This window comes from Eriocheir sinensis, unplaced genomic scaffold (genome assembly GCF_024679095.1).
Source record: "Eriocheir sinensis breed Jianghai 21 unplaced genomic scaffold, ASM2467909v1 Scaffold120, whole genome shotgun sequence".
NCBI lineage: Eukaryota > Metazoa > Arthropoda > Malacostraca > Decapoda > Varunidae > Eriocheir > Eriocheir sinensis.
In genome coordinates, this window is record NW_026110519.1 from 41693 (window position 1) to 66638 (window position 24946).

The window sequence follows — 24946 nt, forward strand, 5'->3', positions numbered from 1 at the left end:
AAGAGTGCTTGTATGCGTCAGTGTTTGCGTGATATGTTTGGTATTAATGGATGTGTGTGTTACGAGTACGTTGACTGTTTGCGTTGTGTAAGTATGTACGTGGATCAATGTCAATGTGAGTGTTAGTGATCTTGTGCATATGTGTATGTGTGCTTGTCTGCGTATGTGAAGAGGTTCCATGTTTATCTGTTTTTGATCCATGTTGTGATTCCAGGCGTTCGAGTGTAATTGTTTGTAATGAACCTAGCCGCCTTGGTGTTGATTTGTTCTACCCTAACCCTAACCTTAAAATTCCACCTCCACACCTCATGTCCACCCATTCCACCTAAAATTTATCTCCAAATGTGAATGCCATCACTTTGGTAAAAGTTTCCGTTACAAGTGTCTACTCAACAGACACACTCATTCACACACTGGTGAAAGACCTCATGAATGCCATGAGTGTGGCAAAAGGTTCCGTACAAAGAGTAACCTCAACGAACACATTATTTCACACACTGGTGAAAGAAAATTGTCACACTTTGGCAACCACAAAAAGCCTGGCATTGACAAGGTCTCCAACTTCTGGCTGAAGCAACTGACTGCCCTCCACCAACATTACAGGAACTGCTTCAACAGATTATTGAAGGAAAAAGAGGCCCCAACATCATGGCTATTGGAGGGAGACACCAGCCTAATCCCAAAGAACAATGAAACTCAGCTCCCAAATAAATACCGACCAATATGCTGCCTCAGTACCACCTACAAGCTCTTCACAGGCTTAATCGCCGAGAACATCTATGAACATCTATCCTCCGGCAACTACTTAGAGAAAGAGCAAACTGGGTGCAAAAAAAGCTGCTTTGCTACCAAAGATCAGCTTCTTCTCAACTAAACAATTTTGGAAGATTGCAAGAAACGCCAAAGAAACCTGAGTGTGGCCAGGATCGACTACCAAAAAGCATTCGACAGCGTGCCACACTCATGGATACTACAGTGTCTTGAGCTATATAAAGTCCACCCTACCATCACTCAAGCACTGGCAACACAAATGCAAATGTGGCAAACAAACATCACACTTAGCCACACCAAGGGGAAAACCATCATCCCCAAGGTCAGAATAAAAAGAGGAACCTTCCAAGGAGACAGCCTATCCCCCCTTCTCTTCTGTATGGCAATAAACCCTCTCAGTAAGCTCCTAAATAAGTGCCAAAGTGGGTACAACCTAAGTCAAGCTCGCAAAAAAGACCCAAACAAAACAGTGAACCATCTACTGTTCATGGATGACCTTAAGCTCTATGCAAGCTCTGACGCAGAACTCCACCAACTGCTCCAGGCTGTACACACCTTCTCCAATGACATCGGGATGAAGTTTGGCCTTGATAAATGTGCTAAATGCACAATGCGCAGTGGAAAAAAGACCCACACCGAGAACATCCAGCTAGACGAGGCCAGTGAAATCAGAGACCTAATGGAGCATGAGCCATACAAATACCTTGGCATTGAGGAAAATGACAGCATACAGCATACCACCATGAGGAAGAAGGCAGGCAGTGAATACCTCAGCCGTCTGAAGAAGATCTGCAAGACGCAACTCACCAACAAAAACAAAATAACTGCCATAAACCAACTTGCCATGCCAGTGCTAAGTTGCAGCTTTGGCATTATTGACTGGCCTCAAACCGAAATAAATAAATTAGATGTAAAAACAAGGAAAATTTTAACACTCCACAAGGTCATCTACAGAAATCAGTGCCTTCCAAGAATGTATATGCCAAGAAGAGAGGGAGGCCTAGGACTGTCTGAAGTTAACCACCAGCACAGAGCCACTATGGTGAGCATCGGCCAATACCTAAGAAGCTCCCTAAGTCCAAACATTGCCAGGGTCCAGGAACACCATACCAACGAAGCCAGCAAAAACACCTCAATTACTAAGCTGGCCCAGCATTTTGGACAGGATTGTATAGTAGATGAACGGGAAACAGAAAACACACTAGCCACCAAAATAGCCAGAAAGAGCCGTTCAAAATTCACCAGGAAATTCCAGAACACCAACTTAACTGAGTGGGCAGAACGCCAACGTGCCAAGTTTTTCCTGCAAGAGCTCTCCAAAGACTACATTGACAAGGAGAGCTCTCTGAACTGGCTCATCAAAGGAACCCTCCACTACGATCAGGAGAGGCTGATAATAGCAGCACAAGACCAGGCCATAATGACCAACGCTTTAAAAAAAATGGCTGGTTGTTAGCCTTTTTGTTAGCTGTTTTTTTGTGTGTTTTTGATTAAGGCGCGAACTGTTATCTCACGTCAGGTCCGGTGTACCGTTGCCTGCTTTTTCCAGTTGATAGAAGTCGTGAGACAACACAATAGCCTTTTTAGTTAAGTGATGTGTGGCCGAGCGGTAGCCGTTTATAAGTTCACTTTAGTTCACTTTAGTTCTCTCTCTCAGGTTAATACAAATACCAAATGTATTTTAACTATATTAACAGTTGTACTACATAAGGTTTACAGTTTACGTGAGCGAGACGCACGAAATCAGAGACAGCCACACCGCTGCAGGGCGCGGAGCGGCGGAGCACCGCTCGCCTGCCCGTCACCCGTCTTCTCTCCCTTCTCCGCGTTGTTCGCCCGTTTTATTTGCTTGTAGTTCGTCCGGAAGGGTGGGGCTTCCGGTTGATGACTGTTGATGAAAGTCATCATTTGCTGATCCTAGTGTCAGTTCATCACAGCTTCCCACGGCCAAAAGCACGACGTGTTGTTAGACATCCTGTTGTGCGACACCGACCGGGTGTCGCCACACGTACAGTCATACATACACATGTACATTATAATATACACATTACATCGCTCGGTTCTCTAAAAGTCGCGACCTCGCGACTCACCCGACCTTTAAAAGCAGTGTACCTACCCATGTTACAGTCGCACAATGTGTACTAGTTAAACGAGGTCCTGTTATTGCTTAAAAAAAATATATATACAAGTCAGAGCCCGCCTAACGATACAGCATCGGGAAATGCCAATGATAATAAAAATAATCATGGAAGTAACAAGAAATGGGCAAAGTACATACAGGGCGAGGTAAACAGGGCTAGAGTCGTGGACATGGAAGCTCAGTACTATTCCGAGAAAACAAAATAATAGCTCGAAAAATTATTTACATGATACATCCTAGTAAAATTAAATTGACTAAACTGTCATGAGGATACATGGTAATGGAGCTATTTGGAATAGTAAAAAGAAAAAGGAACAATCCTTGAAGAAGATCTGCTACACACGGAACCTTCGAGTCACACCTGGCCACAAAACTGTCGCAGAGAAACGTTCATCCGTTGCGTGACAATTAATTGCCAGTGTCGTTACCTTCGGCACGCCTTCGAGACGGGTGGGGTTTACAACAATAGATAAGGTTGTGTGAAGAGAGGTAATGTTATCCGTAGAGTCTCCTATTAATTACAATGTGATAACAAGGACAAGTCTGGAGAACCTTAGAAGCATCGGCAGTCAGCACCACTAACTCCTAATACTCCGTTTTACAGGTCTACAGTACTATAAAAGAAAATCCTGTCACTAAGTTGTGAAGTCACTGTTATAACAAATCTCACAGAAATATATAATTCCAGCATAATTGATTAAAGTAATTCCAGCATTAATAAACATCAAATGACAAAGACAAATTTCCACCTATCCCTCGATCGTAACGAACGTGGATGACTGACATCTTTGACGCCAAAAATAATTCCCGTAACGGGTAACAGTGGTATGTCAAGTAAGGGTAAGTAAGACTTGTCTGCTTACTTCCAAAGCTTACAGATATTCACATGCTGGTTACGATAAAAGTTAGGGACAGCATCTGCTCAAGTTAAGTCTGTCAGTGCAGAGAAAAAGTCTGTTTTAAGCAGAAGCACATGAGGTTCAAGGTTAAATTGTACCTATCCCTATGTTAGTCTACACCCTCGGTTATTACGGCTCCAATTGAATTAAGAAGACTGACTGCCTTGCATCAACTCAGCAATAAAAGAAAATAGTGGGTTAGAGTGAAAAGTATTACTCAAACACTCCCCTTCTCGCATGAAAAAGATGCAGGCAAAAGCTTAGGAACCAAACATAAATTAGTAGATGCGAGGATGCAGGTTATAGTCGTGTGGTGGAAAGATACACAAAGCAGCGTCAGGCTGAACCTCAAGCAGGCGCTAGTCTTTGGAGACGATCACTATGCACCATTCTGTGCGAAAAAAAAAATCGTAAAGCACAAATTTCCAACCACCTATTTATCTGACTATTTCTGCCTAAACCACGGGTAAAAGAACAAACCAAGGAATTTTTGATTACCGCTGGTGACACCCAAAAAGGTTTAGGTCAGACTGAGGGTCGCGAAGGCCCCCCTCCCCGACGAACGTGTCGACGGGAAACGAAGCTTCAAAAAGGACCCAAAATTATTTTAAATGCCATAAAAGTTGGCTGATAAAACCGTGTAGGTTGCCAGCGGGGCTGTAGTCAAGGGATACTGCACTCCTTCGAAGAGGAACTTTAAGGACAATCATGTACACAAGGAACTCTAGTAATAATCTAGCATTAGCTACAGAAATGGTTTCTCCATCTGTCTAGTTTCCCTGTTTAAAACACGAGATCAAATCAGTAGATAGCTTATAGGCGTCCACTTGCCTATTAAAAAGGCCACTCGTTTGCACAGTGTCCACAGCAAAATATACACCCTTTATGAGGCTGTGTTGCCCATCTTCCCCAAATGTTTCAAGAAAAAGTGACCGAAACGCATCATAATCCTTCCGTCCAGTGAACGCGCTCCTGTTTATGAGGGCCGTGCCCTGTTCCAGGATTGACCTTCGAGCAGCTGAGAGATATTTAATCTCCCGGATTTGACACGAATGAAATGTCCATGACAATCTCACTTTGAAACAAGAAGTCCCTGGCCGAACAATCTGCCTCCCTTGCTACCCTGCGAAAGGCCTAACTGCTGTTGCTGTTAGCGGGTGATTAGGGGCAGAAGCCATTGTGGGATTAGTAAGGTAAGTAAATACCTCTTGGTTGCACATGCAGCGTAGGAGGAGCAAGCACCCTTTGAAGACTGCTACACTCCTTACATGAGAACAGTTACCGTTATCCTTGACGGCACTGTTCTTTATCTCTACCCACCCCTAAAATTCCTCTGTTCAGGTTTCTCTGCCATTAAAAAGAGTTACTAGTAAAATGAGGAGTAAAATGGTAAAAGAAAAAAAATATTGCTGCAAAAATAAGTAAAGTAATAATCATTCACCGCTAAGTATGTGCTCACTCCTCCCCTATGCTTTTAAAATGCATAATAAAAGAGGAAAAAGAATAATGAGTGAGGCTTAGCAAGACATAACTTCTCCACTGTGCAATAAAACACACAAAAGAAAGGAGAAAAGAAAATGAATGATTATACATAAAATGCGTAACCATGTTACTCAAGAAAAATATTAAACATCCACACGCCAGAAAAATCAACAGCTGAAAAATCTAATAGATTAGATACGGCCCCACACGCCTAAACACGTGAACATAATAATAGTAATTCACCTGAAATAATGTTACAAGTGGTGACCTTACTGAAACCGTATCAATGAGTGTCAGCTATAATGTGTTAAAAACCTTGAAGACAGCAACTCGATACCCCACTACTCAGCACGCTCGCGTCCTTCGCCTCGCCGGTGGCAAGGGCAGGGCTGCAGGGGTGGCAGGGTCTGCCGTCCCCCGTCTGGTAGCGGTGGTGGGAGGGGCGGCGGGCAGACAATATACGCCCACCAGTCACCCTCAAAGGTCCGAGTTGCCTGGCGAAGATAAGTGCGCACCTACGACGAGTTGTGTCGTAGGAAGAAACAAATGCCTGGACACCTCCAAGGAAACTTGGTTGTGTGGAGGTGAGAGGCGGGGCGCGCGGGCTGTGTGGAGGTGCCTTTTTGTTAGCTGTTTTTTTGTGTGTTTTTGATTAAGGCGCGAACTGTTATCTCACGTCAGGTCCGGTGTACCGTTGCCTGCTTTTTCCAGTTGATAGAAGTCGTGAGACAACACAATAGCCTTTTTAGTTAAGTGATGTGTGGCCGAGCGGTAGCCGTTTATAAGTTCACTTTAGTTCACTTTAGTTCTCTCTCTCAGGTTAATACAAATACCAAATGTATTTTAACTATATTAACAGTTGTACTACATAAGGTTTACAGTTTACGTGAGCGAGACGCACGAAATCAGAGACAGCCACACCGCTGCAGGGCGCGGAGCGGCGGAGCACCGCTCGCCTGCCCGTCACCCGTCTTCTCTCCCTTCTCCGCGTTGTTCGCCCGTTTTATTTGCTTGTAGTTCGTCCGGAAGGGTGGGGCTTCCGGTTGATGACTGTTGATGAAAGTCATCATTTGCTGATCCTAGTGTCAGTTCATCACAGCTTCCCACGGCCAAAAGCACGACGTGTTGTTAGACATCCTGTTGTGCGACACCGACCGGGTGTCGCCACACGTACAGTCATACATACACATGTACATTATAATATACACATTACATGGTCTCAGTAACAACAACAAATGCAGGTTCTGCCACACTGAAATTGAAAGTGTGAGCCACCTGATCTGCAGATGCCAGACTCTGCTAGCCGATGGCTACTACACAGTCAGGCATGATGAAGTGTGCAAATACCTACACTGGACCATCTGCAACAGCCTGAACATCAAGTGCTCTAGCAAAGTGTGGGAACATCAGCCAGAGAAAATCACCGGAAATGAGACGCACACCATCTACTATGACCAGGTAATTCCAACAGCTACCTACTTAGATAATGCTGCAGTGAAACCGGACCTGGTTGTGTGGAACAGGAAAGAAAAAGTGGCTATGATAGTTGAGGTCAGTATCCCACATGACAGCGGGCTAAACAGAGCTGAAAGGGAGAAGGTCACCAAGTCACCAAGATGCATGATATGAACAGAAACTGGAATTTGAAGAACATCTCGACTGTGCCAGTCATTGCCGGAGCAACAGGCCTACTGAAAAATAAATTCAAAGACCATCTAGCTAAAATCCCAGGAAACCCGAGGGCAACAGAAATCCAAACAATTGCCCTTAAGGGAACCACTACCATCCTAAAAAGAACCCTCGGTTGCAGCCTCTAAAAAGTTGGTGATTGTTAGGCACTTGGCAGAGTGCCCCATCACCCAAAATCAAGACTGAAAAAGTAAACTAAAACAAAAAAAGTGAAAGGCCTCATGAATGCTATCAGTGTGGCAAAAGGTTCCGTACAAAGAGTAACCTCAACGAACACACCCTTGCACACACTGGTGAAAGACCTCATGAATGCCTTGACTGTGGCAAAAGGTTCACTGCGAAGAAAAACCTCTACAGACACACTAGTGTACATACTGATGAAAACACTCCTGAATGCCCTGACTTGCAGAAGGTTCAATCAGGAGGAGGCCAGCACAATACGGCCTCCACGTCCAGCCCAGCCGCATCTCCACCCAGTCTCTACCACCTCCTAGAGCCCCTGCAGCCCACTTCCTGTCAGTCTCCTGCCTCACAGCCCAAGCCCGTCGTGGCGTGGGCAATTTTTTTTTTATAGTGGCGCCAATTATGCTTAGCTCATGCTGCCCCCCGGAACTCATTCATGATCCACTGGACGGTTTCTTCTAGAGCCCGGGTCGATGGGTGGTCTTATGGACAACATGTGGGTAGTCTTAGGCCACTCGGCGGTGACTGAAAAATCCCAGGTGGTAGCGTGCTAATTCGAACCGACGTTGTCCATGGCGTGGTAAATGTAAGCCCTTCACGCTAACCACTCAGCCACCGCCTACCCCATGCGACCATGACAGATCATGACATATGAGGAATATCGTAGGCATCTTCGTTGCTTAATAACAAATAATAAGACTGGTAGAGCATTTTAAATAAAAAAGCATGTATGACAATGTCATGAACGAAAAACATTTACATTCATACACAACGAGGGAAGGACAGCATTATACAAACATATCCCAAAATTTCAAGCCATTAGAGTCCCCTTTCCCAACTTTGGGGTCGTGACCTTAAGTGGGGTCACCAAGCGCTTTTCCTGGGGTCGCCAAGACCTCAAAATATCAAGCATGGTTTTATGATGTTATAATAACACATATACAACTAAACTAGTGGTTTCGCGGTCGTGTCTAGAGGTGCATGATCGGGGTCGCTTGAAAAAAAGGTTGTGAACCACTGCATTAGTGCAAGAACTTTTGTTTTATTAATATTTTCGTTCCGAGCTTGGGAACCCTTTAAGATTGTGAGATTAATAAGTTGGGTAAAAAATAAGCTTTAGAAGTGTTGGCTAAAATTCAATCAATGGATATCTATGAGTATTTATTTGAAAATTATAAATTTCAATAGTAAAAAAAGCTGTTGTAATGCTGGTCAAAAAATAGCATGTGAATTGTGAATACACTGTTAGGTGAATCAGTTCTTATCATTTTAGCATTCATGAAATGTGTACTTGTATAGTTTGCTCTGTGGTCTTTTGCTCCGTATATTCCACAATGTCCACCTCAACTTCCACCTCCACCCAGTCCATTCTTCCACCCAGCCATTTAGTGCCATTTCAGTTCTTTCCAGCCTATTGTAAGACAGTTACCTGTCCACCCCGGCCTTCCAGTTGTTCTCCCGACACTCGTCCCTCTGCTTACAGGTGTCGGGTATTTCCTAGTGCGCTACGACTCCACCTCTGGCTCTCTCTCTTCCACCTCCATCCACCACTCTACCATTGGTCTTCCACTCCACCCAATTTTTATTGTCAATTATTTTGAGCTAATTCATATTATTGCTAATCCAAAATTTTATATTCTACAAAAAAAATTGTGCAATACATTGTGCAACACAACTTGTGCCTTGATCTAACCGGCATGGAAGTTGAAGGAAAAGACTGACTGACTGGTTCCCTGTTAACTGTTTGTACCTTGTTCTTACTGTCATTGTGGAGGACGAGATGAGTGACTGACTGACTGGTTGGTTCCCTGTTAACTGTTTGTACCTTGTTCTCACTGTCATTATGGAGGACGAGAAGAGTGACTGACTGGTTGGTTCACTGTTAACTGTTTGTACCTTGTTCTTACTGTCATTGTGGAGGACGAGAAGAGTGACTGACTGGTTGGTTCACTGTTAACTGTTTGTACCTTGTTCTTACTGTCATTGTGGAGGACGAGAAGAGTGACTGACTGGTTGGTTCACTGTTAACTGTTTGTACCTTGTTCTCACTGTCATTATGGAGGACGAGAAGAGTGACTGACTGGTTGGTTCACTGTTAACTGTTTGTACCTTGTTCTTACTGTCATTGTGGAGGACGAGAAGAGTGACTGACTGACTGGTTCCCTGTTAACTGTTTGTACCTTGTTCTTACTGTCATTGTGGAGGACGAGAAGAGTGACTGACTGGTTGGTTCACTGTTAATGATGCTTGGAAACTATGAAAGCCGTGTGAAAGAAATTAAATACACGAAATAACGATGGTAAACTCAGAGATACATATAAAGCATCTTGGAACTATGTCAGAAATAAATAAATGATGTGAAATCCTGTTATAAAAAAATCTGGAAACTGTGTGAGAGAAGGAAGCTTGTAAATAAATAAAATAAATACAATATGAGGTTAAACTGAAAGATACATAGACAGCACCTTGGAACTGTGTCAGAGATGAATGAATATATGTGAAATTCATTTATAAAAAAAAGAAACTGTGTGTAAGAGAGAAGCTTGTAAATAAATAAAATAAATACAATATGAGGTTCAACTGAAAGAGACATAGACGGCACCTTGGAATTGTGTCAGAGATAAATGAATATATGATGTGAAATTCAGTTATAAAAATAAAAAAATATGGAAGCCGTGTGTGAGAGAGAAGATTGTAAATAAATAAAATAAATACAATATGAGGTTAAAGTGAAAGATACATAGAAAATACCTTGGAATTGTGGTAGAGATAAATGAATATATGATGCGAAATTCAGTTATAAAAAAAATAAACCGTGTGTGAGAGAGAAGCTTGTAAATAAATAAAATAAATACAATATGATGCCAAATGCAGTTATGATTACAAGGTCTGGGAGTTGTGTTATGAGATAGAAAAATATGATATGGAATTAAGTTATAAAAAAGTCCTGGAAGCTAAGAGAGAAACTTATAAAATGGATAATTATATGAACCAGCCGCCAGCGTGTCGCCCAACGTGAAATCAGCGACGCTTTCTCCAGTGCCGCGTGTGTGTGTGTTGGTGGGGCTGTGATGAACGTTTCTGGCGGCTTTCTCCTGAGTAACCAACGTTTTGCTCTCCTTTTTTTCTTCTTTTTGCTTTGATGTTTTGTTTTTGTTTTTGTTGTTTTGTTGTTTTGTTTTGTTTTTGCATTTGTTCTTGTTTTTCCTTTCTTTCTTTTCTTGTTTTGTTTTTGTTTTTTTCTTTTCCTTTCTTTCTTTCTTTTTCTTCTTTTATTTTTCTATTTGTTCTTTTTCTTCGTGCTACAACAACAACAACAACAACAACCACTACTACTACTACTACTACTACTACTACTACTACTACTACTACTACTGCTGCTGCTACTACTTCTACTTTTTTTTTTTTACAACATAAATGATACCTCCACCCATGTTTATTTTCCCGACACATAATCATGGAGGGCTCCATAGCTTGGAGGTCATTAGCCCCAACTCTGTTCGCTAATGACTGTGGCATCCAATCATATCACTAATACTACCTGACACTAAATCACCTATCATCTATTACGTCTAGATTCCCCTTTCCTTCCCTACTCCAGTCACTCCCGACCCACCCTAATGTCACTCTCCACCACTGTGGCTTCATAGTCCATATTGGAGATGTTGGTGGCTTTTGGACCAGAGTGTCTGGTGCCCCTGAGACATAGGATGGCCGACCTGAGCAGGGAGAACGAGAGGCGACACCTCATCCAGGCGACAACGTGGCTCCTTGGCTGATGCTTCTTTTCTGAGATTAGTTCCGCGAGGCGTGCGTCGAAGCATTGGGCCCTGGGACCCATCCCGCCGGATGTGGTGAAGACGAGGGGGGTGAAACTGCCCTGATCCACATGTTGGATTCTTTCACCGTATGCCCTTGTCTTCTCCTGCTCGTTCCTGTGTTGGGCGGCTTGCAGGGGCAGCTCACGGTGACAGGCAGCCATCGGGTCGAATATGCGGATGTCCATGAACGCCCGCTGTCCGCGCACCCAGAATCCGCGGGCACTTACATCAACCCGTGCCTCCTGTGAAGTATTGGCTGTCCTGTACCGAAGGTGTTCGCCGTCCAGGGGAAGCAGTGCCGGCTCGGTAGTGACGTCTTGGCATACCTCCCCGAGCATGCTGGCTGTCAGATCCCTCACGTCATCGTGTCGAATACAGACAAAGCCTCCTTTTTTACATGTCATGGTGTGGGTGACATCATTTGGTGATCCACATGCACAGAGATCAGGCAGTCCCTCAATCGGCCAGCCATATCTCAGAGCAATGGCGTCGACAAATTCTTGTTTGTTGAGGCTGAAGCCCTTTCCTCTGATTGGTAATGACGTTAGCCAGCTAGAGGCGCCTGCCTCCTGTGCTGTGTGTATTTTCTACCCATTTATGTGGACAGGTGGTGTGTAAGACGGTCCAGCTCGTCTTTTTGGGCCTGTTGTCTTTCTTCTGAGATTTTTCTTTTAATATCTCTTATTTCTGTTTGGTCTATCTCGCCCTCTGCCTCCTGAGCGATGATCCTGTTGATGAGTGACCTGGTAAGGCTGATGGAGTTTTGGTTCTCCTTATCTGCCAGCTTCTCAGGGTTGGTGATCCCCATCCCACCCAGTCTTGGGGGACTACTTCTACTACTATTACAACAACAACAGTAACAACTACATCTATTATCACTTCAACTACTACTTCAACTACTACTACTACTACTACTACTACTACTACTACTACTACTACTACTACCACCACCACCACCACATCACCTGTTTGCGTGTTACTTTACCAAGAGGGTCAATAGATGTTTTGAAGCTCTCTGAATCCTCTCTGCTCGGTTGTTTTGGTGGGGACAGCGGGGGTCATAAAGGGTCACGAGCGGTCAGAGGTCACGGTAAACAAGAGGTCAGGTCAGGTCAGGGAGGGTCAGGAGGCATAGCAGGTCACGCGGTTAGTTTTAATATACTGCTCTTTGTAATGTTGTTTACGTTCACTTTCTCCGTCTGTGTTTTTTTTCCTCTTATTTTTACTGGTTCTTGTTCTTCCTCCTGTTCTTGATCTGCTGGTTCTTCTAGTTATTCGTGTTCTTGATCTTTTTCTAGTTCTTAATCTGGTTCTTCCTTTCTACTCGTATTTTTTATGGTGCTGTTGTTCTTGTTTTTCTCGTCTTTTTTCCGTGCCTGGTTTTGTCCTATAATGATGAAAGGAGACAATTAGTTTCTGTGCGCGTCCAACGTAGATCGATAGAAGAGTGGTAAAGATAATAATACTTCCACATAGTTTCAACAGTATAACAAAATATATTTCCTACATCTTTATAAATACGGCTATTTACATATACATTTGTCTCAAGGGATGCACGTACGTATAATACAGTTGTACTACATGTAACACTGACCAGAGCCTGTTGTGTGTGTGTGTGTGTGTGTGTGTGTGTGTGTGTGTTTGTAATTCACCAAGGCCTGATCACGAGTTGGACTCGCTTTCGCCAGCAGGTACCCTCCCGACACGAGGAAGTGCATGCTCATTATCGTCGATCTCTGGGTACTGCCAGGACCTCACACACCACACACCCCATCCCCCTTGGTCAAGGGTGGACAGTAACCACTCCTAGTCAACGGAAAGAATCCGGCCTGAGCGGGGCTCGAACCGCCGCCTGTTTGACCTTGAAGCCTTGCAGCGCCGCGCTCTAACCGATTGAGCTACCGGAGTGGTGTGTGTATATGTGTGTGTGTGTGTGTGTGTGTGTGTGTGTGTGTGTGTGTGTGTGTGTGTGTGTGTAATGGTCTGATCACACAATAGTCTCACGATTGCCAACTATTACTTTTCCCGGATGAGCGACTCACAAGTAACGGATCTCTGGGTACAGGCTACGTGCTTGTGTATGTGTGACGTTTCTGGCTATTGCACAATAAATATTATAAATACACCCCTTCAAACACTGCATGCACGCTTCACACACACACACACACACACACACACACACACACACACACACACACACACACACACACACACACACACACATACATACACACACATTATCACATACGTCAGCCACCAGTGGCACTCAGTTGTCTGTAGTTCCCCGCCTGTCCCCATACGAGTACTCGGGCTCCATCGCCTAACGCCTCGGGGGTCCAGGGGTTTGGTGCGAGGCTGGGCAGGGATAAACTGAAGGAGGTGGGGGCGGCGGGGAGCATAGGATGACCCGCAAGTCAGCCCCGTGAGAGCGAGGCCCGGCGTGCCTTGAGGAGGAGGCGGCGCAGGAGGTCATTGGCCTCGGGCAGACCCTCGCCGGTGACGGCACAGGCGGGTGCAAGGCCCCAGGGCTGGGCGGGCGGCAGGTCGTGCAGGCCGAGGGCGTCAGCCATGGCGGCGGGCGTTCTGGCCCCCGGAATATCCTGTTTGTTGGCCAGCACCAGCAGCGGCGGCCGTGAGCGGCGCAGCGCGGCGCTCTGTGCCGCTTGCCGGCGCACCAGGACGTGCAACTCGTGGCGCGCCTCCTCCAGCCGCTCCTCGCCGCTGCTGGCATCCACCACGAACAGCACCGCGTCGGCGCCGCGCGTGTAGGCGCGCCAAAGGGTTCGCACGCGATCATCGCCGCCCACGTCCCATGCCACCCAGGAGCAACCGCCGCCCCGCAAACATTCGCAGTTGAAGCCGACGGTGGGCACGGTGTTCACGTAGTGGCCGTACTTGAGCCGCAGCAGCGCCGTGGTCTTGCCCGACGAGTCGAGGCCCACGAGCACCAGTGTGGGCGGCCCCGCCACGAGCCCCGCCAGGCTCCTGCCCCAACAGCTGCATGTGTGGCGAGGCGCGGCGCGGCGCGGCAGTGTGCGCACTGCCCGTGTCCACCTGCCAACCCGCACACAGCCACACTGGCCTGGCCGGCCGCCGCATGCCACACGCGTGCCGCCACTCTCACATTCATCCTGGCCACCTTCCTCCTCCTCCTCCTCCTCCCCCTCCTCCTCCTCCTTTTCCTCAGCCATTCGTCTGAGTAGCCAGAGTGCCCTGTAAGTGGCCTACAAAGTACCCCTGTGAGTTGTACGTAGCATTCTACAGTAGGCAACACAGTTGATACAGTGCAGCCTTCTGAGTAGTAGCCTAAAACAGTCCACTGCTCAGCTGGAGTAGCAGACAGCGTTGGGCACTCTACGGAGTACACTACTCAACAGTCACAGAGTAGACGCTGCAACGTGTTGGAAGCGGCAGTGTGTCCAGCAGTGGTGGGCACCGCTAACCAAAAAGTTAGCTTCGCTAACTGGTGATCCACTGACCATAATATTAACTTCGCATATGCTAAACCGCTAAACCAATAAAGAAATTAGTGGAAGCTAACGCTAACCGCTAACCGCTATTTTACTGTATATGGATTTATCTTCGGTTTAGTATTTTGGCTCTAAAATCCTTAAAAACAGACCTAGTGAACTGAAATTTCAATGAGTTGTATCTTAGACAATAGATTTCACTAATAAGCGTCCAATTACCCTATTTTAATGATTAATTTACCCAAAAGTGGAAGCCCTGGAATTACTGCGCCATGTGGCTCAGCTGGTGCTGTGTCTGTCCACAAACCTGTATGATTTTTTTAGTGGACTTAAAGTTGGCGGACGAGAAACTATATTCAGGGGAAGCTAATTGGTTCACTAACACTTTACAAAGTTAACAAAAAATCTAATCACCTAATGAAAAAACTTGCCTCGCTAATCAGCGGTTAGCGGGTTAGAAGAACCGTGGCCATCACTGCATATCATACGACATTACCTGGAAACATATCACACGACATTACCTGGAAACATGTCACACAACATTATCTGGAAACATATCACACGACATTACCTGGAAACATATCACACGACATTACCAGGAAACATATCACACAACATTACGTGGAAACATATCACACGACATTACCGGGAAACATATAACACGACATTACCTGGAAACATATCACACAATATTACCTGGAAACATATCACACGACATAACCTGGAAACATATCACACAACATTACCTGGAAACATATCCCACAACATTACCTGGAAACATATCACACAACATTACCTGGAAACATATCACACAACATTACCTGGAAACATATCACACGACATTACGTGGAAACATATCATATGACATTACCTGGAAACATATCACACGACATTACCTGGAAACATATCACACGACATAACGTGGAAACATATCACACAACATTACCTGGAAACATATCACACGACATAACGTGGAAACATATCACACAACATTACCTGGAAACATATCACACGACATAACGTGGAAACATATCACACAACATTACCTGGAAACATATCACACGACATTACCTGGAAACATATCACACGACATAACGTGGAAACATATCACACAACATTACCTGGAAACATATCAAACGACATTACATGGAAACATATAACACGACATTACGTGGAAACATATCACACACCATTACCTGGAAACATATCACACGACATTACCTGGAAACATATCACACAACGTTACCTGGAAACATATAACACGACATTACGTGGAAATATATCACACGACATTACCTGGAAACATATCACACGACATTACCTGGAAACATATCACACGACATTACGTGGAAACATATCACACGACATTACGTGGAAACATATCACACGACCTTACCTGGAAACATATCACACGACATTACCTGGAAACATATCACACGACCTTACCTGGAAACATATCACACGACATTAACTGGAAACATATCACACGACCTTACCTGGAAACATATCACACGACATTATATCGAAACATATCACACGACATTAACTGGAAACATATCACATGACATTACGTGGAAGCCTATCACACGACATTACCTGGAAACATATCACACGACATTACCTGGAAACATATCACACGACATTACCTGGACACATATCACACGACATAACCTGGACACATATCACACGACATTACCTGGAAACATATCACACAACATTACCTGGAAACATATCACACGACATTACCTGGAAACATATAACACGACATTAACTGGAAACATATAACACGACATTACCTGGAAACATATCACACAACATTACCTGGAAATATATCACACGACATTACCTGGAAACATAAAACACGACATTACCTAGAAACATATCACACGACATTACCTGGAAACATATCACAGGACATTACCTGGCAACATATAACACGACATTACCTGGAAACATATCACATGACTTAACCTGGAAACAGATCACACAACATTACCTGGAAACATATCACACGACATTACCTGGAAACATATCACACAACATTACCTGAAAACATATCACACGACATTACCTGGAAACATATCACACGCCATTACCTGGAAACATATCATACAACATTACCTGGAAACATATCACACGATATTACCTGGAAACATAACACACGTCATTACCTAGAAACATATCACACGACATTACCTAGAAACATATCACACGACATTACCTGGACACATATCACACGACATTACCTGGAAACATATCACATAACATTACCTGGAAACATATCACACAACATTACCTGGAAAAGAAACATATAACACAACATTACCTGAAGAGGGAACATCACACAACATTACCTGGAGAGGAAACATATCAAACAAGATTACCTTGAGAGGAAACATATCACACACCATTACCTGGAAAGGAGACATATAAAAAAATATTACCTTGGAAGGGAACATATCACACAACATTACCTTGAAAGGAAACATATCACACAACATTTCCTTGGAAGGAAACATAGCACATAACATTACCTGGAAAGGAAACATATCACACAACATTACCTTGAAATGGAACATATCACACAACATTACCTGGAAATGGAACATATCACACAACATTACCTGGAGAGGGAACATATAGAACAACATTACCTGGAAAGAGAACATATCAAACAACATTACCTGGAAAGGGAACATGTCACACAACATTACCTGGAGAGGGGACATATCACACAACATTACCTGGAAAGGGAACATATCAAACAACATTACCTGGAGAGGGAACATATCACACAACATTACCTGGAGAGGGAACATAGCACACAACATTACCTGGAGAGGGAACATATCACACAACATTACCTGGAAAGGGAACATATCACACAACATTACCTGGAGAGGGAACATATCACACAACATTACCTGGAAAGGGAGCATATCACACAACATTACCTGGAGAGGGAACATAGCACACAACATTACCTGGAGAGGGAACATATCACACAACATTACCTGGAAAGGGAACATATCATACAACATTACCTGGAGAGGGAACATATCACACAACATTACCTGGAGAGGGAACATATCACACAACATTACCTGGAAAGGGAACATATCACATAACATTACCTTGAAAGGGAACATATCAAACAACATTACCTTGAAAGGGAACATATCACCAACATTACCTGGACAGGAAACATATCCTACTACATTGCCTGGAAAGGAAACATATCACACAGCATTACCTGGAAAGGAAACATAGCACACAACATTACCTGGAGAGTAAACTTATCACACAACATTGCCTGGAGAGGAAACATATCACACAACATTACTTGGAAAGGAAACTTATCACACAACATTACCTGGAGAATAAACTTATCACACAACATTACCTGGAGAGGGAACATTTCATACAACATTACCTGGATAGTAAACATATCACACAACATTACCTATAAAGGAAACATATCACACAACATTACCTGGAGAAGAAACATCACACAACATTACCCGGGGATTTAACATATCACACAACTTTACCTGGTGAGGGAACATATCACACAACATTACCTGGAAAGGGAACATATCACACAACATTACCTGGAGAGGGAACATATCACACAACATTACCTTGAAAGGAAACATATCACACAACATTACCTGGAGAGGGAACATATCACACAACATTACCTGGAGAGGGAACATATCACATATTACCTGGAGAGGGAACATATCACACAACATTACCTGGAGAGGGAACATATCACACAACATTACCTGGAGAGGTAACATATCACACAACATTACCTGGAAAGGGAACATATCACACAACATTACCTGGAGAGGGAACATATCACACAACATTACCTTGAAAGGAAACATATCACACAACATTACCTTGAAAGGAAACATATCACACAACATTACCTGGAGAGGGAACATATCACACAACATTACCTGGAAAGGAAACATATCACACAACATTACCTGGAGAGGAAACATATCACACAACATTACCTGGAGAGGAAACATATCACACAACATTACCTGGAGAGGAAACATATCACACAACATTACCTGGAGAGGAAACATATCACACAATATTACCTGGAAAGGAAACATATCACACAACATTACCTGGAGAGGAAACACATCACAGAGCATTACCTGGAAAGGAGACTTATCACACAACATTACCTGGAGAGGGAACATATCACACAACATTACCTGGAGAGGAAACATATCACACAGCATTACCTGGAAAGGAGACTTATCACACAACATTACCTTGAAAGGAAACATATCACACAACATTACCTGGAGAGGAAACATATCACAAAGCATTACCTGGAAAGGAAACATATCACACAGCATTACCTGGAAAGGAAACATATCACACAACATTACCTGGAGAATAAACTTATCACACAATATTACCTGGAGAGGAAACATATCACACAACATTACCTGGAGAGGAAACATATCACACAACATTACCTGGAGAATAAACTTTTCACACAACATTACTTGGAAAGGAAACTTATCACACAACATTACCTGGATAGGAAACATATCACACAACATTACCTGGAGAATAAACTTATCACACAATATTACCTGGAGAGGAAACATATCACACTACATTACTTGGAAAGGAAACTTATCACACAACATTACCTGGAGAATAAACTTATCACCCAACATTACCTGGAGAGGGAACATTTCATACAACATTACCTGGATAGTAAACATATCACACAACATTACCTGGATAGTAAACATATCACACAACATTACCTGGAAAGGAAACGTATCACACAACATTACCTGAATAGTAAACATATCACACAACATTACCTGGAAAGGGAACATATCACACAACATTACCTGGAAAGGGAACATATCACACAACATTACTTGGAGAGGGAACATATCACACAACATTACCTAATGAGGGATCATATCACACAAAATTACCTGGAGAGGAAACATATCACACAACATTACCTGAAGAGGGATCATATCACACAAGATTACCTAGAGAGGGAACACATCACACAACATTACCTGAAGAGGGATCATATCACACAAGATTACCTAGAGAGAGAACACATCACACAAAATTACCTGAAGAGGGATCATATCACACAAGATTGCCTGGAGAGGGAACATATCACACAAAATTACCTGGAGAGGGAACATATCACACAACATTACCTGAAGAGGGAACACATCACACAACATTACCTGGAGAGGGAACATATCACACAACATTACCTGGAAAGGGAACATATCACACGACATTACCTGGAGAGGGAACATATCACACAACATTACCTGGAAAGGAACATATCACACAACATTACCGGGAGAGGGAACATATCACACAACATTACCTGGAGAGGGAACATATCACACAACATTACCTGGAAAGGGAATATATAACACAACATTACCTGGAGAGGGAACCTATCACACAACATTACCTGGAGAGGGAACATATCACACAACATTACCTGGAGAGGGAACATATCACACAACATTACCTGGACGGGGAACATATCACACAACATTACCTGGAGAGGGAACATATCACACAACATTACCTGGAGAGGGAACATATCACACAATATTACCTGGAGAGGGAACATATCACACAACATTACCTGAAGAGGGAACACATCACACAACATTACCTGAAGAGGGATCATATCACACAAGATTGCCTGGAGAGGGAACATATCACACAACATTACCTGATGAGGGAAGATATCACACAACATTACCTGAAGAGGGAACATATCACACAACATTACCTGAAGAGGGATCATATCACACAAGATTGCCTGGAGAGGGAACATATCACACAACATTACCTGGAGAGGGAACATATCACATAAAATTACCTGGAAAGGGAATATATCACACAACATTACCGGGAGCGGGAACATATCACACAACATTACCTGGAAAGGGAACATATCACACAACATTACTTGGAGAAGGAACATATCACACAACGTTACCTGAAAAAGAACATATCACACAACATTACCTGGAGAAGGAACATTTCACACAACATTACCTGGAGAGGGAACATTTCAAACAACATTACCTGGAGCGGGAACATATCACACAACATTACCTGAAGAGGGAACATATCACACAACATTACCTGGAGAGGGAACATATCACATAACATTACCTGGAGAGGGAACATATCACACAACATTACCTGGAGAAGGAACATATCACATAACATTACGTGGAGAGGGAACATATCACACAACATTACTTGGAGAGGGAACATATCACACAACGTTACCTTAAAAAGAACATAGCACACAATATTACCTGGAGAGGGAACATATCACACAACATTACCTGGAAAGGGAACATATCACACAACATTACCTGTTGCGGGAACATATCACACAACATTACCTGGAAAGGGAACATATCACACAACATTACCTGTTGCGGGAACATATCACATAACATTACGTGGAGAGGGAACATATCACACAAAGCATGCAGAAACATCTTAATTTTACTCAACAAAAGCAAAATATTCATTTTTCTATATACAATCACAACTTATTTTGGTTGAATTCCGATGTCACTATTGCCGCAGCACGTCTTGCCGGCTATCTGGCCCTCGTCCCTGAACAATCACTTTAGCCTTTTGGCCTATGACTTGTGGGCCCCGGTCAGTTTCCTGGACTTGTACACGTCCCTGTTCCTCGCCGTCTCCTTCCTGCCCTCCTCGATACTGCTCCTCTTCCTGCCGGTCGGCTGCTTCAAGACCTTGTTCTTCCTCGCTTCTGAGGTCACGTCCTTGGAGAAATTAGCACCGAAACAGTTGAAGAGGGACCTGCTGATGTGCGGCAAGATGGTGTTGGCCAGGTTGTGCCCCTCCAGGCACCTGTACCCCTGCAAGGTCGGGTCTGAGGCCGCCAGGAACTCCAGGAGGTGCCTGAACCCGTCCCTGTGGCGCATGGCAAGGGAGAGGAACCTCAACCTGCGCTCCTTCTTGTCCTCCCTGCACATCAGGAGTCCCAGCGCCATCCCGAAGGACGCCATGTGGGCCATTGGGAGAGATGGCCGCTTCAGGACCGCCCGGCCCGTCTCCAGCTCTCCCCTGTCGACCAGCTCGACCAGGGCGTCGAACATCACAGAGGGCGGGTCGCCCCTCTCGAGCTCCACGGTAATCTTCATCTCCTCCTGCTGGGCAAGCTCCTGCTTGCAGCACTCGGCCACAGAGGAGTTGGCCTGGACCTTCCTGGCCAGGTAGCCGGCGTAGTTGCTGACCGCGGCGAGGAGCAACTCGTCCGTCGGCGGGTCCGGCTGGTCGCGGCGTCCTCATATCTTGTGTCTCCTCCGTCACTTCCACTCGATCCACTGCCTTCTGTGTCTTCTTGTATCGTCCTCTGGATCCTTGCAGTTGTGGGGAAGGGTACAGAGACGATGAATAACTGTAGGTCCTTTACTTGGAGAGTAAACAGAGGCAGGACAGCGATAATCCTTTACAGAGGGGAAGTGCCCAGCTGACTGCGTGCCTAAGGCGAGTTAGGCGACGCGGGAACTGAGCTGAGTTGCCATGTAGGCACTAACTAAACGTACATTTCTTGTTTCCTAATACGTAAAACTGTGGACTTCACTATCCTACAGTTATCATTCATTTTACGTAAAGATTTCAACCTAAAGTTACGCAAATTTGCCATTTTTTACACAACGTTTTCAAAGTGCACGCATGGTGCTATTTTATATAAGTTACCTTGAATCCTCGACCAAATCACTCTAGAGACACTCCTGCCTGCTTGTATGCACTAAAACTTGAAGATTTCGTCCTGTTTCCACTTAAATTCGGAGTAAGAACGCAGAGTGTGTTTGAGTTGTCGCAGTGAAAGTCGCCATAACAATCGGCCCCTTACGCGAAGCCAGCGCGCCAAGACTGAAGAGATTTCCCGTCAACTAGTTGTGAAGTCTATGCTCCCACAACAATGGAAAGATGCCAAAATCATGCCAATATATAAAAAGAAAGGCGACAAAGCCGACTGCGGAAACTGCAGCGGAATCTCACTATTCTCTATAGCGGGAAAAGTCCTCGCAACGGTTATGCTCAACAGCCTTCTCTCGAGCGTAGTGGACGACGTTCTACCCGAATCCCAGTGTGATTTCCGACCTGACCGCTCTACCATCGACATGGTCTTTGTAGCCAGACAGTTGCAAGAAAAATGCAGGGAGCAGCAGCATAAAGATCTCTTCCTGGCCTTCGTAGATCTGACCAAGGAATTTGACACCGTAAATAGGGATCTAGTCTGGGGTGTCCTCTCCAGTTGCTGCTGTCCTCCAAAGTTCCTTGCAATACTGCGGTTGATCCACGATGGGATGTCGGCGCGGGTTTCTATCGGAGGTGAAGAATCTAAACCATTCAACGTAAACACCGGTGTTAAACAGGGCTGCGTGCTCGTTCCGGCCCTCTTTAACATCTTCCTCGTGGCCGTCACGCTCATCTCGCGTGAAAAGATAGATCGAGACGACGCCGTTGCCATCAAATACAGACTTGACTGCAGTCTGTTCAACCTCCGTCAGCTAAATGCCACCACCAAAACATCGGTGTGCAACATCCTCGACCTTCAGTACGCTGATGATACTGCCATCGCTGCAACCTCTGATTAAGCTCTGCAGATAAATTTGTGCGCCTATGCCTCCAGCTACCTCCGTATGGGCCTGAAAGTCAACACCCGCAAGACCGAGGTCATATGCCAACTGTCTTCCACCAACGTCCCCCAACCACCACCGCTCACAATAGAAGGGAGTATCTTGAATAATGTCGACTGCTTTATCTCTCTTGGCTCCGCTCTCAGCTCCAACCTCGACCTCGGAGACGAGATCCAGAACAGACTGAGGATGGCTTCGTCTGCTTTTGGACGCCTGAGTAAGCGCGCTTTTCCTCACCATTTCAACTAAGAACAAAGTCTACCACGCCGTCTGCATCTCCACCTTGCTCTACGGCTGTGAAGCCTGGACTCCCCATCGCTCCCACATAAAGAACCTTGAGGCCCTCCATATTACCTGTTTACAGCGCATATTGGGATTATCCTGGAAGGACAAAGTGATGCACTCGGACATCTACGCACGCACCGGCTGCACCAGTCTGGAGGCCATTCTGTATGGTCGTCAGCTGCGGTGGGTTGGCCACACAATTCGGATGCCTCCCAACCGTCAGCCTTACCAAGTGCTCTATGGAGAGATAAGGACGGGCAAGCGGAGCACAGGGGGGCAAAAGAAGAGGTTCAAGGGCCACCTCAAAACCACACTAAAAAACTCAACATCTCACCAACCCAACTTGAGACTATGGCTGCCTCCTGACCCACCTGGCGTGCTGCTGCCAAAGAGGGGACGAAACTCCTTGAGGCAGCCAAAACAAGGGATAGAGAGGAAAAGCGGCGACGTCGTCATATGCGGCAGGACCTTCCACCTCCGTCTTCGGGAAGCCGTGTCAAGCGCCTGGCCTGTGGCTGTGTCTGCGCCTCGGAATTCGGCATCCGCTCTCACCAGAGACGTCATCGGAGCACCTAACTGTGGAGCGATAGTCGTCTTCGTTTCAAAGGATTAGTTTAAGTAACCAAAATAAGTATATATGTGTACATATATATATGTATATATATATATATATATATATATATATATATATATATATATATATATATATATATATATATATATATATATATATATATATATATATATATATATATATATATATATATATATATATATATATATATATATATATATATATATATATATATATATATATATATATATATATATATATATATATACGCGCGAGCGCAAAAGTTTCTCATGTATTCCATCCAGGATGGAAAGCAAAATTTTATTTTCAAATGCTTCCCAACTGTTTCTCAGGACCGCCCACACCAGGAAAGTTTGTATGGAATCGCAACTTTGACATTTCGAAGGTGTTAATGAGGCTCGTAAAAAGATCTGCGCCTGTCAGATTATAGCTGCGGGCTGAAGGAAGCTGGAATGGCTTTTCTGTGCCTGGTATCGATTCGTGGTATTTTGGGAGCCACCGTTCGTAATAGTTCTTCAAAGTTAGTGGTTGACCTTCCAAGAAAATTATTAATTAATTAAACCCTGCTCCATTAACTCTCGGCTCCGCCAAAAGTGAGTCATTCTGTAATGCTCAACTTTTTATAAACTACCTCACCCATACGCGTTTCCTTGTCTTCTTCTTGCTCTCCAGTGAGTGCAATAATAAGCAAATCACAGACGCCATTGCAGCAGTCTCCGCACACACCGACATCCTGAGAACAACCCTGAGATATGGACAGGAAACAATATTTCGCGAGGGCATTCAAATGTATCCCAGTGGTTTACCGAAACACTGGGGCAGCGTCTGGGATACATTGTTTTCATGCAAAGATTCCTGGTGTGGACGCGCCTTTAC

The 24946-nt window shown here is 44.4% G+C and overlaps 1 protein-coding gene across 1 annotated transcript; it reads right to left on the reverse strand.

Moving 5' to 3' along the window:
• Positions 1 to 5655: 5655 nt before the first annotated feature.
• On the reverse strand, positions 5656 to 14577 carry LOC126989528 (ADP-ribosylation factor-like protein 4C; the record flags this gene model as incomplete). Its single annotated transcript, XM_050848103.1, has 2 exons — positions 13414 to 14577; positions 5656 to 5690 (listed from the first exon to the last, which is right to left on the reverse strand). Coding segments are annotated over exons 1-2 (798 nt in total), but the record flags the coding sequence as incomplete, so codon positions are not given.
• Positions 14578 to 24946: the final 10369 nt, after the last annotated feature.